Consider the following 24,507-nt stretch of genomic DNA (forward strand, 5'->3'; position numbering starts at 1 on the left):
CTCCATGCCATTAGTAACACTTTACTCCTTTTCGTTAATGGCTCATAGAACAGACGCCRCTAGGAAGCTAACTTTATACTTATTTAATGCTCTTACTTTGTGGTCATTAAAATGACATGTTATATGTAGCACTTTATTGCAGGAAGAAGCAAATGTGGGTTGGTTTTATAACCTCTGTTAGTCTCAAAACGCCAAGAGTGATCCTAAAGAGGAGAGATTGACTGACTGCTAATTGATTTGTGTTTCTTAGAGAATTTGATATCCAGGAAGAAAGATCAAGATTAAGAATACTCTGCATTAGAGTTGGAACTATAAAATGTAAAACATTTCAAAATTATCATGTGACTTACAGGAATGCTTTCATCTTACTGGACTATGGTTTTCCATGGTGCATCTTGGAATTCAATCTTGCTGTCTTTCACCAGGTATGAGACATGTCTCTGACGTAGCTTTTTGTAGAGCCCCACCCTATTTCCCTCTCTGTTGAGCCCCAACTCATGTCTAACACATTATCCACCTGCCCTCGCACCAACTCAGAGCAACTTCTCCTGCAGGTTGTGGGATGGAGGGATGCAACAGSTGTCAGGGACCGTAGGAGCCAGCCACTTGTCCGGGACAGCACTAACGCAGTACACAGTTCAGAGAAGCATTTCTGGTCCCTAAGGGCTCCTAGCCCTAGCTCCTAGTTGTATACACATTAGAAGTGTAATGGCCATCTCCATTATTTCTTAAATGAAGCTTGTGAAGAAAGACTTTTCTGACTCAAAACTTGCATCATTTAACCTGKTTGCAAGATTCCTACCTTTGTTTTTGCACTGAGATAGCCAAACATTCTCCATTGTCATGACCAAACTCTTCCTGGAGAGCTTTGGGGAGGACATCCTTATCTGTGCACTGCGCTTCAAATACTGGAAGCTACTTACAAGGGGGAACTATCCAAAAGGAGTAGCAGGTTCAAGTTTGCAGTTACTAAATTGAGAAGTAGAGAACTGCACCATCTTGTTTACATTCCAGCAGGCAGTTTGGCTTCTACTGAGCACGTGGCAGTTCCGTCTAAGCAGTTAGGAAAAGCCACCAGCTCCAAACCGTGTACAAACCTTAGCGAACAACGTGCGTAACTCAGGGTGCCRTTGGCCGCGCTTCACTCCATGCAAACTCCTGGAAACTCCTGTAGGGCTACAGACAAAATAGGAAATGTCGTATTAGTAAATACTCAAAGCATAAAGCTGTTAAAAATAAGTATTCTCAGCAGCATGAAATATGCACTCTGCATCCAGGAACTATACCAGTTCTTTAAAATATACTCCACTGCATATCTCTGACCCCACCATAATAGAGCAAACACTTCCAAATCAAACAGCTTATTTTTTAATCGAACAGGTAAAGTACAGCTGGGTAGAACAGAGAGAGGTAGGAATGTTAACAGGATACTTTATGTAAACCAAATTGCAATACAAATACGGCTGCAGCTTCCAAGAAGGAGCTGTCAGTGTATGAATGCCACGTGTTTAACAATGCTCCATTGAACCAGTATCTGAAATAGTAACGTTTAATGTACCCAGCAACCTTGCTCAGCACTTTGCAAAGAATCAATTAATTCTTTCTGGTAAGTTATAAAAGTTTTCTCTGTAAGGAAAAATGTGTGTTAGGAGTCTTTTTATTTTCTTAAGAACACAGTATTTATCAGAGCTCATACATGTTAAAATAATGGGTTTGCAGTTCAAGGCTAAAGAGAGGAATGTTCTCCTACCTACTAAAGACCAAGAGTTCTGATAAATTCCCCCCACCATAAAGCAAATTTCATACTGGTTTTTTACTATGCATTCTTTAATAAAAGCTAGCATGTTTCTCTGTTCAGTAATTCAGTTAAAGTTCTCAGCACTTTTATCTTTCTTCTGTCTTTTATTTTTTTTACTTGTATTATGTTCAAATATCAATCTGTCAAGGTTTGTGTACATTAATAAAAATTTGTATTGTATAAAGCTTTTTGCATTATAAGGCTGTACAGGGTCATTTTGACAGTAACTGGTATATTCCTTTGCATCTTATGTTGCATTGCCAATTTCTAGTGTATCCAGTTTGGAAGTACAATATACTCTAATTAAAAGGTTGGCTACACTCTTGCTTCTTTTTTGCCCACACTTTTGTTTCACTCTTAATGGAGTTAGCGCATTTTTTTCCTTTTCAGTGCAGGGGGGGACAGGAGGGGATGGCAGGAGGAAGACCCAGCAGGAGAGGAGGTTTTTTCTCCCCCAGGACCAGTGGGCACACAGAAGAAAGGTAAGGTGTTAACAGAACTTTAAATTGAAAAGCAAAGCCATGGTTATTCTGCTGACTAAGAAATGCAGCRAACACCCTCCTTGTGAAGCTGCAGCAGCTCCCTCGGCAGCCCCGCACTCGCAGCCACTGTGGGGCAGCTCTGCGGGCAGGGCAGGCCCTTGCTGAGGGTCTCTGGCCGACCCGCCTCAGCCTGCAGCTCCACAGGCGCTGCTGAGCCTCAGCGGGGTGAGTGMAGCCCTGTACAGACCAGTGCCCACCCACATCGCGACAACTTGCCCCAGAAAGAGGAGCTACATGATCAAATAAGTACATTGTGTATTAAAAGATTTTAGTAAGCATCTAAACTTTTATTGCAAAAATACCATGTATGCATTTTGTCAACATCTTGGAAAAAGTATTCCCACCCCGCCCCTGACAAGAAGTAACTGAAGTAATCAAAATGCAGATAAGGCACTGAGGCAGGAGCCCCTAAGGGGAGACAGTTTCCAAGAGGTAAAGATACTATTGGCCCCGTTGAACAAGAAAAGATAATTAACATCTTAAAAGTAAGAATATTTAAACATTAACCAAGGGGGAAAAATGCAATTATTAATAGTAATTATTACTTAAAAACTACCCAGTTACTAATTTTAATATTAGTGTTTACAAAATAATATATTAATAATATTAATAATTTATAATGGGATTTGTTGATGTTAGCCTAATGCATTTGGTTTGTCCATTGCTCTCAATCAGGGCAGTATTAAGGTCCAATCAACTGAAAAAAAAAATTCTACTGGGGAATTCTAGGTTGAGGATAAAATTTGCAGGCCTGGGTCAGTACCTTGTAGCGCACGCTGGGCTGATGACACGGCTCTGTGCTGTAGCCTCTGCTTCTCCCCTGCCCAGTGAGCAGGTACGTACTGGCAAAACACCTCTGCCTTTGACATTACACTAGTGAGTTGTGCTCAAGAAAAGCTGGTCTTCTCACTGCTTGAGCTGCATCTGTAAGAGAAAACACACACTAATGCTCTGTTTTATGCTTTTTGAGCTATACATAAATATTTATCCTAGCCATTAAAAATGATAATGCCAATTCCCTGGATTAAGCTGGAAAGGTATTTCAGAGATCGACCTACCAACGCCTGATTGTCTCCTGGCCCCTTTAAGAGAGCCTCTGGCTTTTGCAAATTGTTGAAGTTTCATTTCAAGTGAGTATAACCCTTCATTTAACTGAGAAAATGGTTTAAGATGTTTGACTAATTCAGTCAAAACAAGCAGGGAGAGGGTAGGGAGCAAGTCAGAGAATGCTTTGGCTGCAAGAGGTGAGCAGATATGGCTGTTTCTGGGAACAGGAGCACAGTGTCAGAGAGGAAAACAATTGCTCTAGGAAAGGAGCTAAGCAGATTTGAATTATCCCACCTATGCACTTATTAGCCTGCAGTTAAGTGCACGTCTTTTGGAAGCTCCAGCCCTTGAGCCTTACTTCAGCCTTTGCTTAAAAACAAGATCAGGCTACATTGCAAATAAAAACATCCACAAGCCTCTCTCATTTGGCCCAGTGGAACAGGGCTTCAGGTGGACCTTAAAAGCCTCCAGAAGTCACCTAGAAATTTCTGTAACATCATTAACTGCTAATTGGCTTCCTCGCTGACAAGTGGCAGCAGGGAGGCTGCATGAGGCTGTGAAAGCAGGGCAGCCTCCCGCCCAGGGCAAGCGTGCAGGCAGCTGCGCACGAGCCTCGGCCTTGATGCAGCTCTGCTAGGAGTCCATAAAGCTCTGGGCCAGAGGGGTGCTGCCCACCACTGCGGCAGTGTCTGTGCAAGGGGCAGGTCACAGCTAGCCACAGCTGCAGGGCTCGAGCAGTCCGCGAGGGCAGGTGCATGGTCTTTTCTTCTCATTTTAGAATCTCCTCCCCAGGTCAGTAAAGACTCACAAAAGCAGCGACTCACCTTGGCTCGGGGGGGGGGAGGCTGAACGGCAGAGTAAGCCCCTGGGAAAGGCACTAGGGTGGGTTCTGTGCTTTGAGCTCATGCCCTGAAAAGAAGACATACAGATGGGCATCCCAAGGTGCCCCCAGGCCCCTCACCTTCAAGTGCAAATCCGTCGCACGCTCCTACAGCACTGGCCATGCAGCCCCAGCCACGTCTAACACCCCGACAGGAAGCTGAGGGGAGCCAGGCTGGCCGGGAGAGCAACTTGGTTGGAACACAGCACTTGCAGCATCAAGCCAGCCAGGACTGCTCAGAAATCACTAGTGTTTTGACAAATGTAGGTTAATAGGTTATGCTTGAAACAAAGACCAGAATTTACTTGGCTTGTGGCCTTACCCTATAGCTCTTAGGAAAAAGATGCTTTGTGTCCTAGGCCACCATCCAGTTGTTGGATATCAGGCACCACATCAGAAATGCAACTGTTTTGCTGCCACATGTGCACAACAGCTGTCTCTCAAGACCCCAGCTATGGWTATATTTACATGTATAACTTTCATGAGTACCCACCACTCAAAAAAAGGCTGCCTGATGAAATACRGCAGGAACAGAGAGGTAGCGAGGGAGGAAAACCATTTGGAAATGTTTTTTTAAATTTAAAAAGTCTGTGCAATGGCAGGGGAGGAAGTGATGATCTGCCTTGGCAAGAGCTCTTCTCTGCAGCCCTGTGCGTGTGTGTGAAGGCTCTGCAGCTCCCTGAGACAGTAGAGGGCTGCAGGGAGCGGTCTTTCCACTCTAGGTTTTTTTTTTATTATTATTGCTCAATTTCCCTGCCCTTCAATTGCATTTAAAATAAATCATATGGCACAAACTATAAAAACAAAACAGTTTTCAAATTTAGGATAGCATTACTGAAAAAGACATTTTTATTTCCTGCATTATCCTCTGTTGTATGTGTGTACTTCTGCACTGCTCTATTTTGTTTTCTAAATCTCTAATTTCTATCAGATACCTTCTCTTCCAGCCACTGTTTTAGTGGAACAGCAAATTTTGGACTGTTGCTCATCTGAGAAAGTGTCTGTTTAAATAAAGAACAGAAAAGTGTGTTCTGTCAGTCACTGAGCTCCTAAAAAAAACCTCATGCCAACACTGTCAGTGTGATCTAATGTGCCCCAGACCAAAAGCAGGCCTCACTCGCTGTCTGGCCACTAACTATCAAAGGCTTTCCTGACTCTTGAGCTGTGGTTTAAGACACAAGTTGCCATTCACAGGCCAAAATGAGCAATGAGTTTTGCAGAGGTACCAGGAAGTCCCCTGCTAGAATCAAGGGAGTAACTCACAGGCTCCCTCACAGGACTCTAGACTCCATCTGTGAGCAAACACGTGAACCCACAGCCTGGGTGACTTGGAGCATCTTCTGCCCTACTTGCCCTATCACATCACAGGCATCGCAATAACCACCCAAGCCTGCCCTCGATCCCGCTCAGGAGCAGGATGGTGCCACTTGCTGCATCAGGCAGCTGGGTATTGGCCACAAGGGGCTGTCACTCACGGGGCTGAGCTCCAAGCCTGAGCAGTGCCCGAGCTATCTGGCATGGGCAGGGTGACTGGGGGCTCCTACTGCAGCCCACCCTGCCCGGGATGCTGAGGGCAGCTGCCAGCCMAGTAGACAGCACAGAGTCACCTGGTTCCTCTTTAGGGGCAAATGCTTAGAACTCTATGAGTACTTGAATGCAGAAATTCTTGCTAGGATCAGAAAATAGCTTATTAGAAACTGTACCTGTCACGCACATCTTCTATTGCAGAGCTGGACGCTGCCCGACACCAAGACACAGCAGCGCACAGCGTGCAGCACGCTGCATTATAGTTAGGAGCAGTAGTTGCTTCCTCCTCCAAAAAGAAGTCGCAGTATGTTTTTTTCCTGAAATTGAGAAGTAAAAATTTGAATGGCATGGGCAGGTAAGTAAAGATCAGGAGCTGCTGGAATGCTCACCCCCCATCAGTGCGATACTAGCACTATGCATATATCAATGCCCATCACGCATGCCAGTGACACTTTTTAAACATAACTTTTTAAATGTAACTGGATCTGTTACCAGTGATGTCTGTTTGCACTCTGAATATTTAGTAAGCAAGCTTTAGGACTTCGTGTTTTTATATCCAGCTACCTATTTTTTAACAGAACTGCATACCTAAAACTTATGGAAGAACAATCTAAATATAATGCTAATGTGATTTAAAAATATGCACTGTACCTTTTAAGTTGACGTTTCTATTAAAAATAAATAAAATCCCATTATATAGTGATACAGTGTCAAGATTTCATTGCCACCAGTCATGGTTCATTCTTATTCAAAGTGACAGACTTCCTAAGACAGACAGAAGCAGAAAAAACAGTCTTCCAGCTGTTCAAACCAAGAAAATATAATTAGGGGCAAACAGGTCCACAGCTTCCCAAGATTCAGACTTCTCGGGATATCATATTTTATGAAAAACAAATGCATTTCGTGATAAACCTGTTGCTCTCCTACGGCCGGTCTATCAAAGCTAATAATTTCATAACAACATCTGAATCACACCCAATTACCCCAGGAAACCCAAGCAGCTTCCTTGGAATCCTGCCCCATTACAGCAAGACCACTGGGTGTGCAGCCAGCAGAAGCCTGGGCRTCACAGTCCCTGCGCGGCCCTCGTCCCTCGCATGACACAGTGTCCTGGCAAACTGCAGCCCCAGCCCTCAGTTTTATTAAAAATAACAAACAAACGTTCACTGGGCTTCAGTGATGAGGCCCAGAACTCACATGTAAACCCAGAGTGTGAAAAAGTGCTGTGGCTGCAGCAGGGCTGGAGCCTGGCCAGTTCTAAGCTGTCCCCTCTTGTAACCTGCATTACAAAAATAGTTCCTGAATTGTCTTCCTCAAACTATTCCACAGCTGCCTGCCAGCGGCCCTCTGGCTGGACAAAGGGTGCCCATTTCATGTGGGTTCCTTCCTGCCACCCCACTCTACACCTTTTGCAGCTACTTGAGAAGTTCAGTCCACACACGCTTTTCTTCCCTACGAGGCGAAAGGCCTTCGTCCTGCTAGATCAGCCCACTCATCCTTCAGCTGCAGCATCCCGCTCTCACTGCCACCCAACACAGGAGCAAGCAGTGAATGAGCCCTCCACCTTCAGAGAGGCAAAAACAAACGGGGTTATTTTTATAGCTCAGAAAAGGCATTTTCTGTGGGGTTTCTTGACGTTCTGGGCTAGACTGACAAAGGAATTGGTAGTTCCATCTCTGCTCCTAGTGCCCACATGAAAATACTTGATTAGGTCAGCAAATTCCTTAGCTGACAGCCCCAAGCTCTGCTCTCCTGTGCGGATGCCCCCCGGCTGCCAAAGCTTGCACGTTTTAGAGCTTGCCCTGGGCACTGCCCAGCCCCATGGGGTGGCCCACAGGCAGCTGCCAACTCACTGCTGGACAGCTGCTCCATAAGTTGCCCTGGCTCCACAGCTCGGTGTAGAAACCTCACAAGGAAAGGCTACCTGCCCCAAACTCCTTGAGGTTCTGCTGTATGAGCGTATTGACACTGAATGTACTGTGCAAACACTGAAAGCCAGCAAACTGCTACATCAGGCATCCTCGCAAAGCAGAGCGCGCGTCCTGCCTCCTTGCGCTCTGTCCTGGAGGAGGTGGCCAAATGGTAACAACAACTTGCAGAGTCAGAGCTGATTCTCACCAACCATCCCACTTCAGCGGTGAGATCACCCAGTCCCACAGATCTCACTGCAAAGACCTTCACATCTAAATATAAATAATGACCTACAACACCTGGCATTGTATGGACCATACATGRGCTAACACTGTGAGTCAAGTGAAACCTGTCATGGGTCACAGTTTGGCCCTGAAGCAAAAGGACTGGTGTTTCTAAGGCCCAGAAGTCAGGTCTGAGGTACTCCCCATTTAAAACACAGTTCTTTGAATATCATCCCGTGCTTCCTGTTATCCAACAGCATGGCATCATATAATGCGGGTGCTAGGAAGGCGAAGAGCCCTGCCAGCTGCTCAGGGCACCTGGTTACAGCGCTCTGCCCTCTTCCTGTTACAAAGCACYTCGTTTAAGTATCTCTCTTCATCCCCAACAATACATCTTATCTTCTCTGTGCTGCCACTATATCATGCGTCCCCCTCAAYGATACAGATTTCCTTCACTCAGAATATGAAATAACACAAACAWCATAATAAAAACTACCCTGCAGTGACTTTTTAAACACTTCCATAGCAATATTTTCTTTTCAGGAAGAAATTGCAGACAGTCCATGTCAGAAGCCAAACTAAAACAAACAATTCTTTATGATCAAAAGGTGTTTTTCCTGTAGGCTTCCTTACATCCTTCAGTGTGGCAGTCTCCAGCATTTGGGAGAGGCAAGCTGACAATTTAGAGAAGAAGTCTGATTTTTAGAGCTTATACATATCTATAAATGGGACTTCATCAAGCAACACCAGCCACTCACAGGTCTTACAGCTACTGCCGGAAAGTGTTGGCACTTGAGGCAGGGGCTGGTGTGGAGCCTCTTCCAGCTCCAGCTGAAAATGCATTTTCCTCTCTCACGGTGAGGAGGGCCACACGTGCAGGCACCTCTCTGTGCCAGGGTCTCTTGGCCTTTGCCGCCAAGAGAGCTGTCTCTATCAGCATTTGCCAAATGAGTCACAAGACAGTGACGCAGAGGTGCCATTGGGAAGGAAATAAAGAGGAGAGCTCTGCAAAAGTGCAATTTTGCTCTTAATTATTAAAAGCGGCATGAATTACGCATTGGCTCGAGGCAGCTTTCTGCCGAGGCACAGTTAGGAGAACAGAAACTCCAGGCAGCACCAGGAAGGGCAGAAATGCATCGTTAGGAGAGCCTAAGGAGAGGAGCAGAGGCAAAGCTTGAGGGATAGATTTAGCGTATTCACACCATGTAAACTGAAGTTATCTAGAAAGAAATAAAGGTGTCTCGGAGAATTTAAATATTTTGGGGCTCCAGAAACAGGATTTTCTGCCTAACAGTGATGTCTTGCATAASTTAGCTATAAACGGGCTTCTTCTGAAAGGTCATGCCTTTAAAGATGTTTGTACAGCGGTTGTAGCCTTGATCTTGCCTCCTCTGTATCCTTCTCTTCCAGTTGCAAAACCTTTCCCACCACAAAAGAGTTAAAATAAATAAATAAATAAATATAAAACACCTGACTAAAAACAAGCCAGAAATACAAAACCCAGAAGGAAATGAGACCTGAAGCAATTAATTTAGAACTCTTAGCATTTTCTTCAGCACATTTCCTGGGTCTGAGTAGTCCAACAGCCTTCTGAAGGAACACAGAGCAGTTTCACATACCTAGGAGGGAGAGAAAAACAAAAAAAAGTAACATGTGGTTGTTCCTTTTACCTTGACTGTAAATCTGGGCACAACATGCAGAGTGCTGCATCACTTCCAGACAAGTGCAGGCAGATACAGAGCAAGCAGCCTGCCCCAACCAAGCCATAGACTGTGCAGAGAACAGGGAGGGGGAAAAAAAAAAAAAAAAAACAAGGCTCTCTAACAAGATGGAAAAATACACAGATTCATTGCAAAGAAGAGTCCAATTTTAAGGGGGGTCCAAATTCTCCTAATTCCAGACAAAGTTCACTACTGCCTTGACACAATATATCTATTCCAATGGCTCCATAGTTCCACACTGCCCTACAGCAGACACATACTGCAAGTGCTCGTGTGTTCTTGCAAAACAGCACGGTGMAAGGAGGCACTGTGTTTAAAAATCCAATTTCAAAGCAGTTCTAACTGAGTCTTTGATATGGATAACCACCCTACCTCTCTCTTTGTGGTTTTTAGGGAGAGAGAAAGAAATTTTTACCAAGTACAACCGTGCCACCCCCCAAAAATGCAAGAATTTCACCTCATTACAGGAGGCGATGTAGCCACCGATGCCCTGACTGCTATGCTAGAGACTAAGCAAGTCTGGTAACAAATCACAAAATCTATGGTCTGTTTCATGTCATGCTTTGTATTAAAATATTACATGCTATGACAGATTTGCAGGAGAAAAGTTGAGGACTGACATCAACATCCCTCTAGTTCTTGGAAAGGAGTCATAGCAAGAGAACTCCTAAGCTGTTTGATACCAGGAAACACAAACCACAGACCTGGAAATCTCTCTAACTGCCAAAGAGACTCAGGCTGAGCATGGCCCAAACTGTGAAACCAGGAAGCATCAACTACAGCACTCATTCTGCTGGATGTTTTTCACTCATGCCTCTCTGGAGGTGCAATGTGGAGAAGGCAGGTGTACTCGACTCCCAAATTATATAACCATCAGCATTTRCCATGAATCATTTGATTGCATAGATTTGATTTTTTTTTCCTAGCTAAAAGTACAGTATTTTTCATAACTGAGACTAGCTATTTCTGTCCAACTTGGCCCAGATCAGTCTTGGACAAGTTACTTGACAAGTATCAGTAAACTAAATTGTGGTTTAAAAATAGCATTATCAAATTCTGAATCAAAAACAGTTAAGCAGCTGCAAAAATACTTAAATGTGTGTATATACATATATATATGCATATATATATACGTGTGTGTATATATATATATATAWAAAATATATATATAAATGCAGCATAAGCCACAAACCAGATAAAGGCAGACACCATGCATATTGTTTTTCCAAGGCAGTAACTATTACGACTACARCCCTGGGAATTATGCAGAGCAGCTCTCCAGCGTTTTGACCTCCAGTAGGTTACGTTCACAAGTCAGTGACCGTAAGAGCCGAGCTGGCAGTCCCAGTGCCCACAACAATAGAGCCAATTACTTCAAGCGATGAGCATTAGGAAGCAAATGCAGCACAAAAAAGCCCTGTTGCTTCATGAATTCAAATCCGACATCTGCAGATATTACTGTACACATGACAGCACGGCAATCCATCCCCTTTACTTCCCACTTCTCTATGCTCTACAAGCTCTAGTTTCTTAACTTTCCTTCTCCATTTTGCTTATATAATATTCTATCTTTGCTCTTCTCTCAGTCTTTCCTTGTGTGTATGTGTGTGTGTTTTGAAACATTTCACCCTAACTCAGGCCAAAACAGGGYTGAGTAAATGGATTTGAACGTCCTTCCTCCCACCATCATTCACACTACAGTATTTCAGACTTGGCTAAGACAAAATACCATTTTGTTCTTCTGTCAATAGTAGATGCAAAGATTTAGCAAGAAAAAAAAAATAAAAAAAAAAAAACCACAAAATTCAAGCTTCATGCTTACCACTCAGCATCTATTTGAATTTGCTAAATTACCTGGTAGTTCAAATAATTCACTTAGAGAGAAAACACAAAACAGAAACCTCCAGTAAGCACACTGTTGAAGCCAATAAGTAAAAATGTTGATYACCACTTCTAAGATCAAAGGAGATTTATAGAAGTTTATAAATGCCACAGTAAAAATATCTACAAGATCAAGCAGCACCTACCAGATGCCCTGGCCCTAGGGACATCTGAAGCACAGAGTTCATCAAGGAACAAATCTCCAGGAAAGTCCCTTCACATCATTCAGCTCCCTCTCCCTGGCCTTGCTATGTGATGATAAAGTTCACCTTCCTTCTTGGGCAGTTGAAAGATCATCGCTAAATGYGGCCCCCTCAATGTCCACATGTAGCTCAGTTCCCAGGTGGAGAAGCTACGCTCACCCTGGCTCCCTCACACACAACACAGGGAAAAAGTTACAACCATTCCCCTGCACTGCCAGTCACCCAGTCAGAAGTGATGTAACAGGTATCATTGGCCCGAGGCACACAGCTCCCCTCTATTTCTTCCCTCCCARACAAACCTTTGCTCAACAGCTTCAAAGCGACAGAGAAAAGCACGTGCACTGCTGCTCCTGTGCCCACAAGTACATCCTTCCCACCTCAGAAGAGCTGGACTGATCTGAAAGACAAGTCCAATATGCAGTGTAGTACGATATTAAAAGGGAAGAGATCTACATGTAATTTTTGAATGTGCCAACTTATTGTAAATAAGATTGTCTCAAAACAAAACTAGGTATGAAGAACAGATAAAGTTAACTGTGGAAATGATACCAGAACAACACAGTGCTGCCATTTTTGCAGAGTTGCTAATTATGGATTAAGGTCATTATACAGTGACCTATTAATAGAGCTTGAGTCCTTTTTTGCACTATAATCAATAGCGAATGGGAACTTTTTAGACTATTTTGGGAAATGACCTTTTTACATAGCATTATAGTGTGACAAGAGCCAGGAACCTCCCCAGTTCTAATTCCAGCTCCGCCACTGACTCGCTGTGTGGTGAGGGAAAGTCACTTTAACCTCTCAGTGGCTGCTCCTTTTTCTGTAAAGTTAGACTGATACTTCCCTACTCACAACACCATGAAGTGCTTTTTACTGAGTTCAAATATTTGAATGAGCTTTGAGGGTGAAAAGTGCTAGATCAACATGAAACATTGCTATAGCTACTTAAGGATTTTAACCCAGTGGAAATTCWGCTGCAGCTGGAAAAACTTAATGAGCAGAGCTACAGGATTCCCCTCCCACAGGTGAGAATTTATRGTCACTATGTTTAGGTTGCAAGTCATACCTTGTAACATCTAACCTGTTGGTGATTTTAGCTACAGAGTTCCTCAGCACACACAGACTCAGTGCTTGTTCCCAGYTATATACACCAGCAGAACTTGGGGTACCATTAACTCTCATAATGGCCAATGATACACCTAAAATAACAGCATACACAGATCATAGGATGAAAGTTACTGGGACAGGCAGCACACACAGTGGATACTCTGTTTAAGCAGTCTGATATATTTCAGTTTAACAATAAATAATGAAAAGTTGAGTTAGAGGAAGTTAAAGAAAAAGCAGAGATTGCAAAAACACTAGCTCATTTTCTCTCTTTCTCAAAATAAATAAAAGTCATGACTAAGTGAAGTCATTCTGAAAACTTGAAATTCTTTAATTTGCTTTGGTGGAATATTCCTATACTTAACCCTCTCATACTGYGGAAAAATAATCTTGTCTATTCCTCAATTACAGAAATCTGCATAAGCATACCATAAGCTATATGAAGACTATGCATCTAGCTTAAAACAAAACAATCACACCACTTAGCTACTTCACTCRTTTCCAATCTGCAGATATTATCTTCAACATTTCACTTTTCCCTTGCTCATTATAAAGAAAATGTGAGATATTGATACTGTATTGCAAAGTTATGTAATAACTTCCTTTCACAAATCTGCAAACAGATTTAAGCAAAACCTATCTCATAGCTTAAGATCCATCCTACTGAAAAAGAAAAAWTCATTTCAATTAATTAACTAATGAACGGCACAACTCAAATCCCCAAATCTGCACCCCTTATCCAGCAGTACTTTAGAAACAAAGTGAGATCTGCAGTGTGAAAGATTTAACCTGAAAACCACAAGAACATACCCACATTTATGTCAGGAAGTTACCAGGGTGAATATTGTTTTTCTGTTGTGAGGACTCCTCAATACCTTTAATAAATGTTTCAATGGATATTTTAAAATATTATATTTTACAGACAGAGAGACTACATATTACACACAGWGCTTCAGCTAAAGAGAGTTCAAATTTTATAGGCAATTATAGCATATAATTAGTGTATATGCTGAAATTTAGCCTTAAATGTATTATTCAATATTTTAGAAGTTTCTACTGTCAGACTGCWCTTACCACTTTAAATTATCAGTGACTAGTGATAGTTTATCCATGCTCTCAAGATTAAATTAAGTTGAAATCTTGGACCTGGCCTATGAATCCATGGATAAGTAGAAAATATGGGACAGGAATAGGCATTTCCTAGCATGCAGCCAGATATAACACTCAGGAAAGAAAAAAGAACATTTTCACTACTGGCAGAAAGCTTTAACTTCTGTTGGACACCCTTATACAGGCTCTGATGGCTAACTTTTGCTTCTATGTCTTCCTCATACAGCATTTGGGAATTAGCCTTCGTTTACCTGAAAACTCCATTAAAACAAGTTTGATTTTCAGCAGCAGTCCAAGATTACAGATTCACAGATTCACAGAATATTTAAGGTTGGAAGGGACCTCTAGAGACCATCTAGTCCAACCTTCCTGCTCAAGCAGGSACACCTAGAGCATGTGGCACAGGGTGGCATCCAGGCGGGTTTGGAAGACCTCCAGAGTAGGAGACTCCACAACCTCCCTGGGCAGCCTGTTCCACTGCTCTGTCACCCTAACAGTAAAGAAGTTGCTCCTCACCTGGAGACGGAACTTCTTATGCTTCAGATTAGTAGGTCAAGAAAACAGACAGCTGCTAAGAAAGCCTTTTAGTGTTTTATTAAARCACACGTTCAGATGGGACAGGCGCATCCCTAACGCAGAAACCCTGTAGAGCAGCTACCAGCTTATGTGCTGTCGCGAGGGGCCGACCTTGCTATACAGCACCATCTAAGGGCTCTCCGTAAATACTGCAACTGAGGTAAAAGCTGCAGTTGTTCCCAGCCGGCTTTCAAATACCACGTCAATACATGACTGCACATTCTGCAGCCGCGTYGTAAGAAAACCAAGTAGTTTTGTTTTCTCTGTAAATCACTATCATTGTCACTGTCATTAACAAGAAGCTAGAAAACAAAGGCACTGCAAAGCTGCCTGCAAATTAATTTTCAAAATAAAAAGATTTATCTTTGTCATTTGTAGCAATTTGTTTATCTCTGTTGCAACTTCTTGGTATGCAAAGAAGGTGGTTTACCATAATCACTGTAGATTAAACATAGAAGAAAAGAGCATATTATGGCTTTTAAATTTAAAAAGCCAAAAGACAAGAGAAGCTTTACTTCTGTGCAGTTTGGACAAGACTTTAAATCTGCATTTCAGCTTCCCGTTGCAGTCTTCTTAACAAGTTTGGATGATTTTATGATGTAATCTGTAAGACAAAACTCCACACTAATATAAGGAGTCACTTACTTCAGTCTTAGCCTCTTGTAGGATCCAATTAAAAAAAAAAAAAAAAGAAGCCTAACACTATCCAAACTATCCCACAGACACATCTTGTGCTTTAGATGCTCACTAAGGACACATGTTCAAAACATTACATGAGAAATATCCAGACTTGATTCAGTTGCAGGATTTCTGCACGTGCCTCCAAAGTAATATTTTAAGATGAAAGCGTTGGCTGCAGGCAAACAAGCTTATTTTAATTAATTCCATGTTCCCTGTGAAAATTTCTGCCTCATTTATCACATTTCCTATCCCAAAAGTGGAAAACTGACCCACTAACAGGACAAAACTCATTTGCCCTGTATTCTAGGTCCCCTACTCAGTCACAGTTGGGCACATGCCATCCTTTACCATCCTTTACTGATTGCAAAATGTAGAAAAATGTTGATGCTTTTAATACGTGCAAATGAACAAGGAATAGTGTGGGCTGGAAATGGGTRTGTGGAGCAGGGCTTAAGGCCAAACCAAAGGCCATTCACATCCTGAAAGAGRTGAAGCTGGGACTTCCCCCTCAACATATAATAAATCCAAAGAGCTGACTATTATGGTATGGAAATCAAGCATTTAGTGGCTTGGAGTTGTGCTAGAACTGTGCAGTAGACACAGTATGTCCAGTTGTTGCAGATGTGAAGATGACAACACTAAGGAGTCTCACAGCAAAGCATGTTTCCACATAAAAAACCCCACCATGGGGGGTAATTGGTAGGTAAAAAGAAACTTGAAGGATAATTGTATTTTAATTACCCAATATTTGAAGCATATACTTTTCAAATCTACTTAGTTTCTACTTAGTTGCTACTGCAAATAGAAAAAAAAAAAAGTCAGTTCTGCACCACAGGGGTTTTTCTTTTTCTTTTTTTTTTTAAATATCAAAAAGATATGTTCTACTGAAACAGAGTACTTGTAGAAGCTTATTGAGCTGCTRCCCACTACAGCCAGACAAATCACATTCACAGCTCAAAAAAATACCATCTCAGTAAACAAAATTTCTTCTGTGCAGCAAACAAGAGCATGGAAAATATTTTTTTTTTTCTTAGTTTTAGGTACCACCTAGCATTTCTACTTTGTGTTGTTAGTATTTGTGCAATTTCAACAAAAAACAGATTTTTATTGTACAAATATTTGTGGAGCTGTTCATATGCCCGAGTTCTGATAGACACCATATTTGTCATGCTTTTGACACTACATATAGAATAGAAACCAGTTTCTTGTAAGGTGGTCTTTTCTGGAACGAGGATCTGATCTCCTTTGCACTACTAGAACAACACAAATGTCCTCTTCATTAATTTTATGAGCCTGGGATAGTTGAACAGCAGAGTTTTTCTCTGAAGTTCAAAACAGTTCAGATACCAGAGCACAACAGGCCTGTGACATGTATGTTTTCTTTCAATAGCCATGTTACTATTTCAAGTTATTAACAAATCTAGACGTTTTAGTAGAGAGAGGAAAATCAGCACCAGGGGTAAAAGTCAGAAGGAGAAAGCCTGTCTGAATAGGCAATATTTTCCCCATAACACCTACAATACTAGAGAGGTCTCTGGATCAAAACTCTTTTGGCAGAAAAAGCATACAAATATTTAGTTATTATTTGTTTAGCACTAGAAATAAAAGAGTCTAGGTAGCAGTAAAACAATTTTCACTGACATTACAAGATATTAATTCTTGTAGTTCATAATGTCATTAAAAATGCCATGTCCAGTTTTCTACTAACAATTKGCATTCTAGACAGGAAGATGAAACATGTAACTTATTCTTTAAACAGGCTCTGATAGCCTTGAGCAGAAGTGAAAAAAAATCTCTTGATTTCTACCCTCACTGCAAATCATTTTCACAAGCATCCAATCTGCCTTATAATTCATTTCCCTCCTAGGAAGTATAAAACAGGAAATTCCTTTTACCCTAATCTCCCTTTCCTTGGTGGAGTATTTTGCCTACTCTTACAATACTGGGAAGGTTTCTCTAAATAGAAATAAGTCTCAGTCTGGTAGTTGAAATCTGTTTTCCCTGCCACGAGAACAAGGTCTCACGTCACAGTCAGGGGTCTTTCCTCCATTCAYGGCAGAATGTGCCTTTGCACAGCTGCCTTGCCTCAAAGCTTCCCATCCTACCCACCTTCCCAGCAGTTTCTTCAAAGGCTTGGAAAGAGAGAGAAGACTAAATGGCGAATGTAATAAAAGAAGACAAAGAGACATTTAGCCACAGATGCTGCTAGCAGAGACTGAACACCAGTTTCGCGTGACTTCAGAAGTCACTGTCTTCCGCTGGTAAGTTCTGTCCAAGCCTGGGTTCACCAAGGTTACAGGAAAAGAAAAGGCCATACTTTTGTTGATCAGTGATGCTAAGCAACAAGTCATAAGAACTAACATTATTCTTGTCTTCTGCTGGTTGCAATTAGAAAACTGCAAACAAGATCTCTATGTAATAGATTTGAGATTGAGAGAAATCTTTCGCAGTGTGACATTATAATGCTACAAGCCACACAAGCAAAGAAACGATCTTCTCGTTATACGCACATCACACATCATCAGCCACCAGAGCCAGCCAAAGGGCGGGTCAGTTCAGCGCTCAAGAACCTTTAGGTTACAACAGTCACATAAAAGTAATGTTAATTAGGGATTATCATTGAATATTCAAATAATGAAAAGAAAGAGTACAACAAACTAACATTTTTCATACTATTTTACCAATGAAAGAGATCTGAACGTAAGATGAAATGAAGACATATGAAGAAACTAACATACAGAAAGTGAGACACATTGCCATTGTATTTTTAAGAGGAAATATACACACCGATAATTAAGTAATAGTGCAAAAAAAGAAGTGCATTCTGAAAAGTATTTTCTTTTGTTACAAGCAAACAACCATTTACTCAAACTACAATGACTTCTGAATACATTAGCTTCTTTCCCTCCACTTAAAGCATAATCCCAGATAAAACTGTCTAGTTTTAAAGGACAAGTCCCTCTCAATATACTGATCCAAAAAGTTTAAAAAAAGTAATTAGCAACATCTTTTTCTAACATAATGTTTATGTTCCCATTAGAGAAAAAAATAAAAGAGCAGATATTACTTTTTCTGCTCCATAACMTATGATCTCTATAAACTACCATGAATTTCTCTTTTCCTTGTTTGTTTGTCAGACTAAGTATTTATGATAGCAGTCTGAAAAGAACAGTTTCTCATTTCAACTCTTGGAGAAAACACCAGTGATGTTATTTCTTGACTCTGCATTCAAGAACTAAAAAAGAGGACACTCTGAGCAAAAAATATATATATATATACATAAAGGAAATGACTATGTTTACAGCAGTGTGGAGCAAGTCATTAATTCAGTCTTGCCTTGTTACTTTAAGAGAGCAAACTTTAGGAAACGACCTGTTTAAGTGAGAGAGTTAATTTGCACTCAACATCAAACAAAAAACCTCAAACCCCACAAAAAGAGAGCTAACATACACTGCAGATTTCACAAATAGAATTCTATTATACGTGAGGCAAACATAAAGACTTAACAGGAAATAATGAATTTACAAAACGCAAAGGCAGATCAGATATCAAGGAAAAGTTTTTCCACTACTTAAAGTAGGACATTACAACAGAACAGTAGTCAAGAAAGGGTCACTAGGTCCTTTCACTGAAAACAGAGAGCTTAGATATGAAAGGAATAAGTSACACTAAGAGCATGAACTTGTTAAGAACATTTTTTCAACTTTAAGTAACATGGCTGTAAATACAGATGGGGCTCAGAGTAAAGACTACTGAACTATAACCCTTATACTCTACTGACCTGTTTCAGAGTCTTGGGTAAATCACTTGATCTCACCACCCTTGTTTTTCCAGCTGTGAAACATCAGCAACATCTATTACACACAGTCTTGAGGGAAAATTTCATGCTTACATAYAAACTGCAAGACTTGGAAGAACAGAAGAGTTTGCTTACTTTAAAAGTTTGTTCTATAACTTCTATATAAATTAGTCTAATCATTTATAATACCTCTAGCTACAATCTTAATCTTACTATTATACACTTATATTTTCCCATCCTGTTCTACAGTAGCTGTGGTTTATCATGTTAACATGAGAAGAACTAAACTCTAGAAGCTAAAGAGTATGTCATCCTCCCACACAACAGATTTGCTTACTATGATTGTTCAGGAAGCCTGTTTATTCGAACAGCAATGTTTTAGTGCATTTTACTCCCATATGACAAATGTCATTCCCCAACTGAGGAAATGCTAAATTGCTTACTAACTTATACCCCACCAAATGAAACTCTACAGTCTTGCTGAAATCAATCTGTTTCCCCAGAGGGTTAGGACATAAACACAACTGCACTGCTAATTCAGTAATGGAAGAGCCCAAATCATTCCACAGCAATATCTTACAACCTGGAAAAGAAATTTGATTCTCATATCTCAGTCTCACTTCACACAATACAAAATTCAATTTTTCAATTTGGTTGGAGAATCACTGAAAAACAAAGCAGGGAACCTTTTTTTAAGACACAGTTCAGTAGTTTCTGGGTCCAAAAACCAAACTCTGAAATGATAAAATGTACTCTGCTAGAGAAGCTTCTATTTAAACAAATTTGCAGGTTCTAACTTGCTTGATAGTTCAAGTAAAACAGATAAGGAAAATTGCAGTCCCTGACAGAAGAGAGGTAATAACAAGGGTTTGATCTAGAAGATTAGCACAAATCATCTCACCTTAAAAACTGTCACCTGAAACAAATGGAAGGTTGAGAATCTATCAGTGAAATGCTGTTGTCTCTTGAATTCATTTTCAATCCAGTCCTTCCTTCTACTAGTTACTAACAAAATTCAGTTGATTTTTAGAGCTGAGAGGTTATAAGACATGACTTTTAGTTTGGGGTAATTTATTTAGTAGAAACCTAAACTGTTTTCTTTTTAAATAGAAAAGAACTACCTTTTAAAAAGATGATGATTCAGGAAAGTTATAACAAGGTCCCTGTGTTTCTGCAAACCCCTCCCCTTCCTGTATCTGCTACTTCTACCARCATGACTATAGCAATCTCAAATGAACAACTTGGGATGAAGAGTTAATAAATAGGGATAAGGGGTTACAGCACTGCAACTCTGGCAATTTATGCGGCAGAAACCAATCCAAAACAACACTGCAGCAAAATTTCTTCATAAAGAACTGCCTCAGCTCCAATACCCCACAAACCACCACAATGTGCTTTGTCAGTGTCTAGCTGCAAATATACATGAGGATCCTTTCTTTTAATTACAAAGTATTTCTATTTTGCTTCGCCTTTTTCTTTTCACTTTTTAACCGTGTATTTTTAGAGGAAAAAAAAAAATACAGGCAGTGAGACAGAAACCATCATAAAATGGAAAAAGTAACCAAAATCCTAGTGTTACCAATGGTGGCTTCTTCTGCAGTGTTTAGTCTGTATCACTTTGTCAAATCAAAGGCTNAAAAAAAAAAAAAAAAAAAAAAAAAAAAAAAAAAGACGACTTTGGCATTTTCAACACTCATTCATCTTGTCTCATAGCTGCTAAACTATACCTAGGCAGGAAATATAACATAATTCTGAAGCACAGAGATCTAACATATAGCAACAAGGCTGGGAGAAGGAGAAGAGAAAAAACAGAGTGGGAGGGGGGAAAAGAGAAGAGAAAAAAAAAAGGAGAATAGGAGAATCGAAGGAAAAGAGAACTTAAGCAACCCAGTTGTTGCTAGGCTGGCATTGTCTCAAAAATTCAGACTCAGGTTACCAGAACTCAATTACTGTATGAAACACAGACTTCTTAAGGACCTAAGGAAATAAAATTAAGTCTAAGTAAAGAGATGATAGTTCTTCCYCTTCAGAGTGTGTGTCAAGAAAATAAAAAATAAATTTAAAAAATTATCACTTTCAATGCTTCTTAAACATTCAATACATGTAAGCAACAGTTGGTTCATAAAAAACTCCTGCTTTTTTGCCAAGTCGCCAAAAATCAGTTATTGATTAGAGATAAATTACTCCAGTATAAAGGTGTTTGCTATTAAAACACAGTGGATGTCAGATTCTGCATGAAGTCTGTATTTTACATGTAGCCTAATTAAACTTTACTTTTATATAAAAAGCCATTTAGAAAGTAAAATTGTTAAAAAAAATCTTTTCACAGTATATATAACGAATATATAACAAAACCCAATATCTTTTCAACAGGGCTCTATCAACACATTATTCCATTTATATACATATTATTTATGTAAAACTAAGACTGTGGTCAGGATGCTTCCAGGGAGTCCAACATTCTTTCTGTCACTCCAGTTGAGGAAGGTAAAGGCAACCCATACTGGCAATAACTGATGCTGTGTTAAGAGCAGAAACCTATACTGCCAGATGCTAAGATGGTCCCTTTACCTGCATGAAAATCTGCAGCATCCATCTTTTCTCTCCCACCCACTCAAAGACAGTCACATTACAACACAAATGCTAAAATTTGGGGCCATTAGGAGAGAAAAAACAAGTTTTGTTATATTGAATATATAATTTTCATTAATCTTCAAAAGTTAACAGCAATATTAACAATGTTTCCTAGAATAAGAGGATGCAGGATTTTTTATAACAGAAGTCACCTTTTGCTTCCCCCAATAAGCAGGACACAGACAAGGGCTAGCTTCTATCTGCAATAAAGACTTAGCAGTTTTAACTGTGGCCACATATTTAAAAAAAAAAAAAAAAAAAAAAAAAAACACCCACAACCACACACACACAAAAAACAACCTCAGAAGTGTGCAAAACAAACAAAAGTCCACTACAAATTTTATGCTGTATAGAAACAGGATTTAGAAATCCTCCTCTGTCCAAATACAACCTGCAGGATTTTCTGAAAGGCAGTACTTGCATTTGTATAGAGATTTATCATGCTCTTCTCATAGACCGAATCCTACAGAGTATTTTTTTCCCCAAGTCAGTTTCTTTATATTCATAGAATACCCACCCAATGCTCTATTAGTGTCCGCTGTAGTAAAACATTTGAAACCACACACAGAAAAACTGGATTTAATGTTCAAATTTACATAAAGCACTTAACAAGAAGACAATAGAATATATATGCTTAGAGACCACCTTTGAATGCTTTCAGTAGGAGGTCAGCTGCCAGCCCAGGAGACAAGACACCACTAAGAACTTTTTCTTCTAAAAGTGGAATCTTATCCTTGACTGCCAAGTGACTTCGGAARTTTTCCAACATATTTTCTTGGATGAGATTCCACATCCACACTTTCTGCTGTTTCCGGCGTTTGGCAATCAACTCACCACTCATGAACACGAGGTCACGGAATTTTGTCATTTTATCCCACATATCTGAGATGCCTTCTCCAGTTTTAGCTGAAATACGCATTACCTGTTGCATTCAGAAGAATTTTTAAAGGAATGTAGTTACTGGTCTTGGGGTTTCAATCGCTTTGAGATTTAATGGAAACTAGGACCATCCGGGCGGCAAATTTTTTCCTATGAGAACTTCTAGTGAAGCTCTAAGTGGTTTCAGGCATTTCACTCTTTTTCAAAAATTCAGAAAAAAACAGATTCTACCAACTGTAAGCAGACTGTGAGATTTGGAAAAAACGGTCATTGTTCAACTGTTAGTATTAATGTTYGAGAATCATATTAAGCAAGCCCTTTACATAAAAGTATGGTGTTGCTAATTTACTGAAAGGAAGTGCTAATAAAATATTCTAGTAGATGAACACTAATAACTACACTTTCACCGTTTAAGTAACCCAGAAAAGAGAAGGTGTTTCTACTTTTTTTTTTTCTACTTAAATTATTGGTCCCAAACAATTCTTCCAAATCATATATATCAAGGTGAACAAATCATAGAATCCTTAAGGTTGGAAGGGACCTCCAGATGCCATCTAGTCAACCCTCCTGCACGTGCAGGGTCACCCAGAGCATGTGGCACAGGGCTGCATCCAAATGGATTTTGAAGATCTCCTTGGAGAAGGAGACTCCACAACTTCTCTGGACAGCTTGTTCCAGTGCTCTGTCACCCTCGCTATTAAGAAATTTTTCCTTAAGTTCCAGTGCTTTTTGTTGCAACTTCCTCTAGTTCTATCAGTGTCCATCACTGAAAAGAGGCCCACCCCTCTTTTCCTCACTCCCTCCCTCGAGGTATTTGTAGACACTTATCAGAATCCCTCTCAGCCCTCTCTTCTTAAGGTTCTGAAGAAGCACTCTCAGCCTTAAATAAGTATCTAGATGTACCAGTTCCTATTAAACAAAACTAAACAGAAACTGATGGGAAAAAAAAATCTGTGCAACACCTGCATTTACATGTTAAATACGAAACGAGAGGGATTTCAGTATTAGCCTGTATTAATTCTTCACTCACTGATTTTTAAATTACTATGAGCAGGATACTTGTTAGATATAAAAACATAAATTACAAACTAATGGTTGTGCCTTATGCAGCCCAGTTGATTTAAACTTAATCCAATAGTCCATTTCCATCAACTCCAGCCACTTCCTTCATAGATATAATAAAAGTGCATGTATAATGTATATGTATATATAGCATTGTATATGAATATATATAGCATTGGAATTAAAATATATTTTTATATATATAAATGGTGTGTGTGTGTATACAAAACAACATTCACACTGAATCTAGTTCCTAATAATTTACTATGCCTTTCAGCAAATAGAAAACTGTATTAGAAGCAATAGTACTCAAGATGGAAATCCCAATAGAAAAGACATTGCATGCACAAGCAGATGAACTTCTTGCCCGCAAGAACATCTTCTCTTATGTGAGAAATTTAAAAAAGCAAAGGAATAAAGGAAATAAAGTTAAACAGATCATCCTAGGGAGACTAATGTGTGTAGATAAGACAATTAGCAAACCTATAAAAACAAAAGTACACAAACCTTTGGTCTCCAAACCTTTGATCGCTTGCGAAGTAGCTTCATAGCACTAACGTATTCAGCTTGTATTCTCCGTGCAGGTACAATCAAATCACCATCAGCTTTATTTATAGCAACTAAATCTGCCATTTCTATTATACCTCGTTTGATACCCTAAATGGAACATGCAGACAAACCATAAATACCAAAAATGACCGTGACACACTGATTTATCACAGAAAGCAGGCCAGAAAAAGCCTCATTATTTTTTGTGGGACTTACCTAGTGCAAATGTGTGCAAGTGAGGCAACAGTAGTACTACTAGCCTCCTTCATCAATAGCTAATATTCTGCTTTGAGTAACTGAATGTAAATATTGCAGTTTACACAAAAACTATTTTATGGATATATAACTGAAATGAGACTAAATCTGCAAAACCAAC

The 24,507-nt window shown here is 40.1% G+C and overlaps 1 protein-coding gene across 4 annotated transcripts in view; it reads right to left on the reverse strand.

Annotated features, from left to right (window-relative positions):
• Positions 1-6,036: 6,036 nt before the first annotated feature.
• Positions 6,037-24,507, reverse strand: part of MMAA (metabolism of cobalamin associated A) — a 25,941-nt gene continuing 7,470 nt past the window's right edge. For 2 of the 4 annotated variants that reach the window (XM_026042633.1, XM_026042634.1), the window contains exons 6-7: positions 24,090-24,239; positions 22,205-22,563 (exon numbers count right to left, since the gene is read on the reverse strand). In XM_026042633.1, coding sequence (XP_025898418.1) covers positions 22,276-22,563; positions 24,090-24,239 — 438 coding nt within the window. In that variant the 3' untranslated portion in view covers positions 22,205-22,275. Of the gene's footprint in view, positions 6,112-9,327; positions 9,349-9,446; positions 9,549-22,204; positions 22,564-24,089; positions 24,240-24,507 lie in introns of those variants that run through there. The other 2 variants (XM_026042635.1, XM_026042636.1) reach the window with 2 other exon arrangements.

This window comes from Nothoprocta perdicaria, unplaced genomic scaffold (assembly GCF_003342845.1).
Source record: "Nothoprocta perdicaria isolate Ctin4 unplaced genomic scaffold, notPer1 scaffold_31, whole genome shotgun sequence".
NCBI classification, from domain to species: Eukaryota; Metazoa; Chordata; class Aves; order Tinamiformes; family Tinamidae; genus Nothoprocta; species Nothoprocta perdicaria.